A 10776-nucleotide genomic window follows, 5' to 3' on the forward strand; every position below is an offset into this window, starting at 1 on the left:
CAGATGTATGGCGGCAGGCCATTGTGGATCGAGGGATCATTGTGCCTGGTAGAGCACAGTATGTCATTCTGAGGATGCATGATGAGCTATTGGGTGTGCTCAACGTCTATGCGCCCAATCATGCTAGTGCCAGAGCAGAGTTCTGGACCCAGGTTACGGATGCATTGCCAGAGGCCACACATTGGTGTGTCGGGGGAGACTTCAACATGCTTGAGGACCCGGTAGATAGGGTGGGAGGCAGTCATGTTACAGTGCACGGCACGAAGCTTGCAGCTTGGGACCGGTTTTGCATGTCACTGAGGATCACTGATGCATGGCAGCATGGGGCTTTCTCCCGGTCTCAGGACAGTCTTAGTTTCTCTCGGTCGGATCGCCGGCAGGGAGGGACTAATCTATCCCGGATTGATCGCTTTTATGTGGGCGACTGGTTAGGGGAGCGAGGGGGCTCCGTCGGCATTCTCGCTGGCACCTCATTTTCAGATCATGCGCCAGTTATATTGACATTGGAGGAGGGGACACGGGAGCCCAGCTTGCAGTTGAGGATCCCAGAGAGGGTACTTACAGATCCCAGTCTCGCTGAGGACATTGAGAGGATCTGGCATGATAGTCAGTGCTCTGACCAGGATGTAGCGGGTCAGTGTGCCCAGGGACTCACCGATCTTAGCTCTTTTCTACACGCTGCAGCTTTGACACGGCTGGGAGAGATTCGCGAGCGGGAGCATCGGCTGAGACGCAGCCTTGCTTCGCTACAGCGCCTTCAGGAGCAGCAGCCTGCATGTGAGTGGGTGGCGTCCCAGCTGAGCCAGGCACGCCAGGAGGTTAGAGAGGTAGAGGAGCAGAGACATGAGTTTTACTATCGTCGTCAGGCCTCTCAGTGGACGCAGCTTGGTGATAGAGTGACTGGAGAGTTTTTTGAGATCATTGGACCCCGTCATGCGCGAGCAGGAGTCCACCAGCTTGGTAGACCGGATGGATCGGTAGCTACTGAGCTCAGGGAGATCAGAGCCATTGCCATTGCATTTTATAGAGACCTGCTTTCAGCGGAGCCAGCCACTGAGGATCGAGATGTTTGCAGATAGACTGTGTGGGCCCATGTGCAGAGGAGGGTCACAGACCATATGCGTACAGTTCTAGGTGCGCCTCTGTCAGAGATTGAGCTTGCCGAGGCCTTGAGGGTCCTGCCGCGACATAGTTGCCCAGGGGAGGATGGACTGACGCTGGCCTTTTTTATGCGCTATTGGGACCTTTTGGGGCCAGGCCTCCGCAGGGGTTTTCAGCATGTTTTGGACACTGGGGTGATGCCGCAGAGCTTTTCAGAGGGCTTGATCTATCTTATCCCCAAGGGGGAGGGAGTATCAGATGAGATTCGGCATTGGAGGCCTATTACGATCCTCAATACTGTCTACAAGGTCTTGGCAAAGGCCTTGAGTTTGAGGATCCAGCCCTTCCTGGGGGAGTTGATTCATGCTACTCAGACAGGATTTGTCAAGGAGCGCAGTATCCTTGACAACATCTTTACTTTCTGGGAGGCAACGGCCCGAGCTAGATTTCTTGGCGAGGACTTGGTCGTGATGCTTCTCGATTTTGAGAAGGCATACGATAGAGTCGATTGGGGTTTCTTAGAGGGCACTATGCTTCGCCTGGGCTTTGAGCCAGGATGGATCAGAGAGGTGGCGGCTCTGTATTCCACAGCTCGCAGCCAGGTGCTGATTGCAGGAGGACGGGGGCCGAGTTTTGAGCTGACCAGATCAGTCCGTCAGGGGTGTCCCCTCGCCCCTTTTCTTTTTCTCTTCTTTGCGGAGGCTATGAGCATGTATTTGACGGCAGAGGAGGTTGGTTTGAGAGGACTTCAGCTCCCAGTCCGGGGGGAGGACCTGCTTGATGCTGAGTTTGCAGACGACACGGGCTTATTTTTGCATGGCCAAGAGGCCAATCTTCTTCGGGCAGAGCAGTCGCTCCAGGTTTTTAGTGCAGCTTCGGGAGCATTGATCAATTGGCGCAAGACAGTGGCCTTTTGGATCAGTAGTGCTCCCACTCCGGCATGGAGCCCGGACCCCGGTTTTAGATGGATTCCTCCAGGCACATCAGTGCGGTATTTGGGATGCCAGATTGGCCTAGATTTGTCACCTGAGCAGCAGATTGCCCTGCTTCTTCTGAGCATTCGGAAGAAGCTTTTGTATTGGAGTACAGCTCGACTATCCTTGGCTGGGAGGGTGGTGGTGGCAAATCAGGTGCTGTTAGCGACCATGTGGTACATTACGTCTTGCTGGATTTTCTCGAGCTCTTGCATCAGGCAGGTACAGAGGCTGATCAGGAACTTTCTGTGGTCTGGGCGGGACGCTCAGCCAGCTCGGGCAAAGGTTGCATGGGCAGTCATTACACTTCCGTTGGCTCAGTGAGGTTTGGGCATTATAAATCCAGTCGATCAGAGTAGAGCCTTATTGGGGAAGCTGTTTGTTCGGGGGTTGCTTCCAGGCGCTGAGCCTTGGGCTCGGGCGCCCCCAACAGGGGGTACTTGGGCACCAGAGATTCGCTAGATCTTCATAGAGATGAGGAGGACAGAACTCAGTAGAGGATGGGAGGACAGATTTGCTTTGGGAGGACAGATTTGCTTTGAGTATCCTGAGAGCTTGGGAGCTGCTGAGACCGGGGCTCTCTCAGCGACCTCCTTCTTGTGTTGAGGAGCGGGCCAGACAGCCGCTCATCTGGAGCCCAGCGGTTCGCACGGAGCAGGGTCATATGCTGGGTTCTCGGCCTCGTCTAGCCTGGGGACCTTTAGCGGCAGGCCCAGCTCGTAGTTTTGGAGACTGGCAGGCCTTCTGCAGTCTCCCAGAGGAGATCCAGGTGAATTGAGAGCTGGTCTCTTTACGGGCCGAAGCTACCGAGTTGGATACCCTCCGAGCATCCCTCCGCCCTCTCCAGTTCCTTCTCACTGGTCTTCCTACTTCTTCATCGGCTGGCGCTAGCACTTCTTCTGGCGCCTAGCACTACTTCTGACAATATTTAGATACACTATTTTCATGATGGACATTTTCGGTTGTATATACCATCTTTATATGATGTTATTTTTTCTGCACTGAGGCACTCTTTTCATAATTGTATTCAGCACGGTGCATGCTTGCATCTTTCCATAATGTAATAACCACATCATGCATGCTTCCCATATATGTAATCCTTCTCAAGGCAACCTATTTTTATCTTCTTCACCGAGGACGGTGAGCACTCTAGTGGTGGGCGACCTGTAGCCACCAAGGGTGCCCACATGAACTATCCGTTGTTGTGGTGGACAGTCCACCGCAACACGGACTGTCCACCGGAACGGCGTGACTGCCACATCGTCACAGTGAATCAACAGAGGCGCCAAGCATTGGGATCATCAAGTGGAAATGCACCACCACAACCGACACAAGGAGGTGCACTCAGCATTGAAGGCTCCAACGGCAATGACACACACTCCAGCGGCATCTCCTAGAGATGGGAGATTCTACCAAAGGCTGAGCTGCCACCTCAAGGCATCCACCAAAGATAGGAGATGCCACCAGCTCGGCCTCAGCATATATGGCCCCTTGACCCATCTTGGAGGAGATCCTTATCTCACCTTGGAGGACATCCTGTGTGCTTATCGCGTCCTCTTCACTACAACCTCTGCTAAGTGTGACGGTACAGTGAAGGTCATGTATCAGTGTTCTCTGAGTAGTGCAAGTGTTCTCGTTCCTTGCGCAGTCTCGTCTCTTCTTGTGTAGTGTTCCGCTACATAGTGTCTTCTGTGTCTGTGAGCAGCGAGGACTCCGGACATACTGTCGAGAGAAGAGCCACCACAGTGTGTGCTGGGCAACCAACCCTGCTATAGGCTTCACCTTGAGGTTTTCTTTGGGGTATCTACGACTGTGTAGGCAACAGTGTAGCCTTTTCTTGCGCTTTTCCTTGGGCTTTTGCGAAGCCATGGCTAGGAGGATACATTTTAATCTTGCGTTGAAGGTTCCTTTGGACCTAGCAAGGTTGTTGCAATGGCAATCACATCCGGTTCCGACATGGGGCTTTCAACATGAGGGGAATCCTTATTAGATTGCACTTGATGCGCATGTGCGGATTGATCCGCCCTCTCAACTTGAAGGGAAATTCTTTTGCATGCAAGGACTGAGCATGCATCTTGACCTGTGCCAATTGTGCTTTCGGTCCCTTACCTCTTCTCAATCTAAAGGAGGAGCTGAGGTTTTCTGCAAACTGCTTGGTGGTTTGTTGTCGTGGTCTTGGGGCCATGGAGGAGCCTATCGCCCTATTACCACACTGTCCTATTGGCACCTTGCACCCAGCCAAAATTTGTCAAAATTATGTGAGCTAAAACTGCACTACTCTGCTATAAACAAACATGACAAAAATTGCATTACATACCAATTAAGGGGTGTTCAATACCTCGTGAGCGCTCTTCAAAACCAAGGTGGAGTTAGTCTTCAGGTTAGGCCCTTGACGCTTTCGAAGTGATTGCCCACGAATACATACACACCCAAGAGAAATAGCACAGGTGCTATCACGATTGGCAACCCAATCAGAATAAAGCCCTCTTGTCTATCCCACAACCAATAAGCCTCAGCAAGCGTAGAAGAAATGCAAATATTACAGGCCCTCTGGAATAAAGTAGGCAATCCTCACTGGACAAATTTGAAGCGACATGCCACACGTGTCATGATAATCAAGCCAGGTGGCGTTGACTTTGCAAGCGATCCGAGTTTACAAACATGGCCAAGTTTACAAAGTAGGGAAAGTTTACAATTTCCCAACCATCCAATGGCCAGCGGCCCTCCGCCGAAGCTCGCGCCCACTTCCCCCACTGTGGATCCCGCGCCTCCCCTCTCTTAAATATCTCGTGGGAGTTAGTCTTGAGGGACCCATTGTTGGAGAAAGCGTAGGCGGAAGCATAAACTGAACAAGAGAGAGAGTAGAGAGAGCTTGTGGACAAGATCACCTTTTATAATAGCAATCAGCTTTACAATAGCAATAAGAGATATATATATAGAGAGATGTTGAACAATGTGCAAGGGATTGGATGATGAAGTGAATAATGGGGAGGCTCCTTATATAGTGGAGATGTGCACCTAGCCGACTGCTCTAGAACGGGCCAACCTGCGCACGTTTCATAAACAAGGAGAAAATACATAAATGCCCAATAAATAGGCACAGCCCAAATACACTGAGATGCACTAATTCTAACACCCCCTCTGCAGCTCAGTGTGTGCAAGAGTGTGAAGAAGACAAGTTGATGCACTAATTCTAACACCACCTCTACAGCTCAGTGTGTGCAAGAGTCTGAAGAAGATGCAACCAGCACCGCAAATATTGGAATCACCTCGTAGAGAGCACCCGCCAACGTGTTTCCTCCAAACAAAATGCCACCACAAACAGCAAGGAACTTTGCTTGGCTACGAATTCCCACACAAGTGTGCAGTGAAGTCCAAGAATAGATGATGAGCTGCTGAACACACCGTGCCCATAATCCCCAACAGTGGATGGAAAACACATCACATCCCAAAAGCCTCGAACAATGAACTCGGAATAGATCCTGTTCATAATTTCTGCTATACCAAAGATAACCATGTCTTGCCAAATGTCTAATGCTTGGAACTCCGAATCACGGTTCCCATGCACCAGTAAGTGAAGCTGCTATCATCTCCCTCTCCTGCCCACAAGCCTCCTCTGGCTAGAAGCACATGGGGGGAACTGCATGTATACTAGAGAAGTACACCATCTTGGTCCTGCTGAGCTGGAAGCACCCTAGGAGCCCTAGATGTGTTACTAGAAGAATCTGTATCACTGTCGTTTGTCGTGTCTTTGCCCTTTTATTGAAATGAAGACTTGCCCTTGGTCATGTCCTTCTTAGACAAACAATCCTTGGACAAATGTCCTCTCTTCCCACAAGAGAAGCAGCGACTCCGACCTTTCTTTTGGCTTGATCAGAACTGCTAAGAGACACCTTTATCTTACCCTGAGAAACGAGGACAGACTCTTCCTCCAAGAGTGGGAGCTAAGATCGTCAAAATCCAACTAAGTGGTTGTGACCTGGCACCACAAAGCTCGAAAAACCACATCATACTCCAGGGGAAGCTTGGTGAGGATAAGCACAGCCAGCTAAGCATAGGACAAAGCAGCACCCATCGCCAGTTTAACTGGTCATGGATAACCTTGGCTTCATGAGGAACGACTGCATAGAACTGCCTACGAAATAACAAACCGTAGAGTTGCCCTTGCAAGGTAAGTGCCCTCATCAACGAATCTCGGGCAAAGAGATCCTCCAATTTAGACCATACTTGATGAGCACTGGTGAGAGTTTGCACGGCCAGCACTGAATGCGCCATCAAATCGCGATTCTCCCAGTCTTGTAATTTTGCAAGGAATTCATCCTCTTGATCTTGAGTCCACCTCCTAGAGTTCTGAGGACACTCGGGCTTCTTCTCACTACCCTGAACAATATCCCACAAACCCTTGTGGATAAACTATCCGCATTTGCAGCTTCCAATGAGCATAATTGGGTCCGTTCAACTTGTCATCCTTGTTCGTACAAGGGGGAGTCAGATCCACAGCAACAAAGAACACAAATCTCAGCACTCCAAAACTCCTCTCAAGTGCTTTCCAATGAAGCGAGGCTCCAGATCCAATCAGTCCCCCTCTCAAATTTGAGAGAGAAAGAGGCTGGACAGCAACAAAACAGTCCTAGAACCACCGGGAACCTCCTACCGGAAGGGCAGGTACTCATGGAGGAAGAAGATGTAGAGCCACTTGTCTGGCAACACCGGACCATTTGGAATTGGAAAAGGCATCGATAGTCCATATGGTTTTCCATGATGATGCTTGACACGTTGACAAACAATGCAATCAGAGACATAGTGTGCAATATCTTTTTTCATGTTAGGCCAATATAATTTTTTTCACATGATGTCAAAGTAGAAAGTACGCCATGATTCCGAACATAAGGTGTGGACAGGAAGCCAGGTCCTCCACACTCCACCCAGAGCTTCCCACCATCACCGCCGATGCTCTCTGACCCCTCTGACTGCCAGTGCCCTTCAACATCTCGGACCGCCCATCACCGCCAGTGCCCTTCGAGATCTCCAACCTGCATGGCTAACTCCAATGGCACTCATGGAGGCAACACCCCTCTCCCTTTCCCAAGACAGGGAGAGATCCTCTTCGAGATCGTGAGCACCTCTTCCTTTCCCCTCTCCCTTTCCCAAGGCAAGGAGAGATCCTCTTGAGAACCATCGATCTTCCCTTTACACAAGAAACTCACCACCAACTGATGCCGTAGCAGAAAATGCAGCCACAACTCCTCAACTTGCTTCTGTAGAACAAAACACAGCCAGAAAGGGCTGGCCGACAGCAAGAGGGTGCTGAACAGTTGCTGCGTTTTCAGTATACCCTGCTGCGTTTTCTGGTCCAGCCAGCCGGGAAAAAGCTATGGAAGAAAACGCAAGGCACAGATGATGAAAACGGCGAGCATACGGAGCAGCCTGAACGTAAGCCTCTGATACCTTGTCAGAGAATGCACAAGCGGAAGCATAAATTGAACAAGAGAGAGAGTAGAGAGAGCTTGTGGACAAGATCACCTTTTATAATAGCAATCAGCTTTACAATGGCAATAGCCAGCAAGAGACGTTGAACAATGTGCAAGGGATTGGATGATGAAGTGAATAATGGGGAGGCTCCTTATATAGTGGAGATGTGAATCTGGCTGACTGCTATGGAACAGGCCGACCTGCTCACAACTCATAAAACAAGGAGAAAATACATAAATGCCCAATAAATAGGCACAACCCAAATACACTGAGATGCACTAATTCTAACACCCATGGGGTGTAGCACATGGAAAGCCGACTTCTGCTGAGATGCTTCATTGAAACCGTAAATGTTGATATGTAATATTTAACATTTAATGTGTAGAGAATCATACATTCTACAAGAAACAAGTATGGATATAATCTGAATTTAAAATCGATATACGATTAGACTTAGAAAAGTTGAAGAATTTTAAAGTAAATGTATACAAGAATCTCAAGACCAAGGAAACTATTTAAACAACTTGGTATGTTTTTGTTTTGTTTGTTCAACTTTGATACTTTTAGTTGTCTTATTATGCCATCAAATTCCAATACGCAGCGCTTGTGTGCTTTGATGCATCTTGTTTTTTTTCCCCATACTACATGTATGAGTTGTGTTTCCTTTCTCCCTGTTGCATGTGGCTGTGCATGATAGATGTCTATTGATGGACTGCCATTGTCTGTAGACCCTTTTGGTTGTGTTAGATGCCAGTAATAGTTTGCATGACTACCCCAAGTCACTTTCGTATTTTAAAAATCTTACATTTTTATACACGGAAATTCTTTTGGTTTGCTCAAAATTTTCAACTCATGAACTTAAAATGCTCAGGCACAAAGAGCAAGAGGAAAACTTATCCGAGAAATAAAGCAGAGTATGAAGGATATTGATGCGTTCATAGGAAATGCCACTGATTGGGAGAAGGTCTCTGTTGGGAACCTTGTTGGCATGCCAGTCATGGTTGTACCTACAGGTTTGAAGGAGATCCCTGATCCACCAGCTGCTGGTACCCGTCGGAGAACTACTGTGACCACTGGCATCTACGGTGCACCATATCATGATTCAGAGGTAAGAGTGCAGGACACCAAGGTCACATTAGATGTTTGGTTTTTCTATTTTTACAAGAAGGTTAATATTTGGGTGGTCTACCTTTAGGTGCTCGCCTTGGCAATGGCTTATCAAGAGGCTACACGGCATCACCTTCAGCGTCCACCGATAGATAATCTAGGAAAACATGACTTTCACATAAATGAGACCCATTGTCCACCTGTTTTTGGTGAAGTGTAAATGATGGGTTTTAGTGGCACTTGCACATGGATGCTAGCAAAGCTGTATACTTAGTGCAGCTGAGTTCTTGGTTAAGAGACATACTGATAGCCTGTACTTAAATATTTACAGCATTGGTGGCTAGAAGGCAAGGCCTCTGAAGTCTAATAAAGGAAAGTTAAAAGGAGCACACATCACCCTGGCTGACGTGTTCAATGAGAAACTCACAGCGTGTGTCTATACGCCCATGCTTATGAGGCCTCTTTTATTGTGGTTATAAAATTAGGGTCACTGTATGTGGAGCCTCTGGGCAATAGCTGCCAAACCAAGGTGGTTCTCACTTTCTTAAATTCTACATTTACTGATTCGGATTGTAGAATTGGTATTTGGCTGTGGAGATAAGCCCACCATGTGGGAAGTGCATGTCACAAGCACAATATCTCCTCCCATCTTTTGCTACTGCAAGCCCCTCTCTCTCTCTCTCTCTCTCTCTCTCTCTCTCCCTCTCACACTCAGAGATCACAGGTTGTATACAGTGTATTCTTTTTGGTCTCAGAGGTCATTTTCGCCTAATGTACTGTTGTCCTCCAATCAAGCACTTGGATTAACGCCCATGAAAGTTTAATCCCAAGGTCCTGATGCTCTGTCTGTAGCTTGCAGAATTGTCATTACAAACCCTACCTCATGTCTACTTCTACTCCGTGATGGTTGTTGGTCGCAGATATTCCAGCCCAACCTGTAATTTTTAACTGGCAACCTGCATTTATTCCGACTCTGTTGAGCTGTTGTGAGCTCTCCATTCTGATCCCTGCTGATGTGTTGTGCACTCAGCTGCTTTCCATTCTGGTAGCTGAGCTGTCTCACAGATGTGTCCATGATGTGTCATGTACTGAGCTGTCGTCCTTTCTGAGGTGAGTTTCTGCCAGTTGATGTGTCTTTCAAGCATTGGCAAATGCTCCCAATGACTATGACGGCCAGGAATGGTTCCCCGCTCGAACCATTCCTGGTTGCCTGGGTCGAACCATTCCTGCTTTAGGCAACCGGCAGCCGGCAGGAATGGTCCTCCGGCGACCATTCCCTACACCATCTTGAGCAAACTTAAGCTTGCCCCGTCCACCAGCGCAAGGTTCACAAGGATGCATGCTAGGGTTTAAGAGTTTACGACACCCGAGATGACATCATGCGCACTAACCAGACACACAACCCAAGCAAAAAAAAAGACAGCTAGACTCAACCTCGAAGACAACTTCTAAAGCTTGTACGATTCATTTCTTCTTAGCAGTAACCTTGCAGTAACACTCCAATAGCCATAATCTGCCTCATGTTACGCACAATGAATCGACCTGGAGGGGCATCCTTGGCAAAGGTCTCCACGTCAGCCATAGGCTTGATTCACAAACCTAGCATCACCACTCTTCAAGAATTATTGGTCCTTTTCGAGCTCCTGTCAGAACGTCTGTCAATCTCTCAACAAACCACACGGCAATGTGGGAACTGTGGCAGTTAAGCAGGGGTGCGTAGCCATTGCCACAAAGAGGTAAAGTTCAGTTGGCTTTTTGGTCTTGCCCAAAAAGCTACAAACTACACGGCCATGTGGGAAGTAGCACTGTTGCCTAGCCATCGCCACACAGAGTCATGAGGCAAGACATGGTGAGGAATGGGGGTATTTAAGTAGGAATGACTTCAATACGAGGCTAGGGAAAATTGTAGCTGGCTTTTCTCAATTTGAGCCATAAAAATTACACTAAATGATGGGGGGGGGGGAATTGTTCAGTCAAACCTCTTGGGGTCAATCATTAAGCCAAGAGTAGATGTTTATCTTGTAATTTTTGTTTTTGAAAAATCTTAAATTCGGTGTGTAGAGAGTTTTTATTATTATTTAGATGCACTAACAAAACCTTGCCTTAGCTAATGTATTCAAAC

The 10776-nt window shown here is 48.3% G+C and overlaps 1 protein-coding gene across 3 annotated transcripts in view; it reads left to right on the forward strand.

Moving 5' to 3' along the window:
- Window positions 1–9048, forward strand: part of LOC147615354 (Amidase family protein) — a 181639-nt gene extending 172591 nt beyond the window's left edge. For all 3 annotated transcript variants that reach the window (XM_086779443.1, XM_086779441.1, XM_086779442.1), the window contains 2 exons: window positions 8419–8655; window positions 8743–9048. In XM_086779443.1, the coding sequence (XP_086635569.1) occupies window positions 8419–8655; window positions 8743–8874 (369 nt within the window). In that variant the 3' untranslated portion in view covers window positions 8875–9048. The remainder of the gene's footprint in view (window positions 1–8418; window positions 8656–8742) is intronic.
- Window positions 9049–10776: the final 1728 nt, after the last annotated feature.

This window comes from Cibotium barometz, chromosome 40 (assembly GCF_041138505.1).
Source record: "Cibotium barometz isolate CiBa-2024 chromosome 40, ASM4113850v1, whole genome shotgun sequence".
Taxonomy (NCBI): Eukaryota; Viridiplantae; Streptophyta; class Polypodiopsida; order Cyatheales; family Cibotiaceae; genus Cibotium; species Cibotium barometz.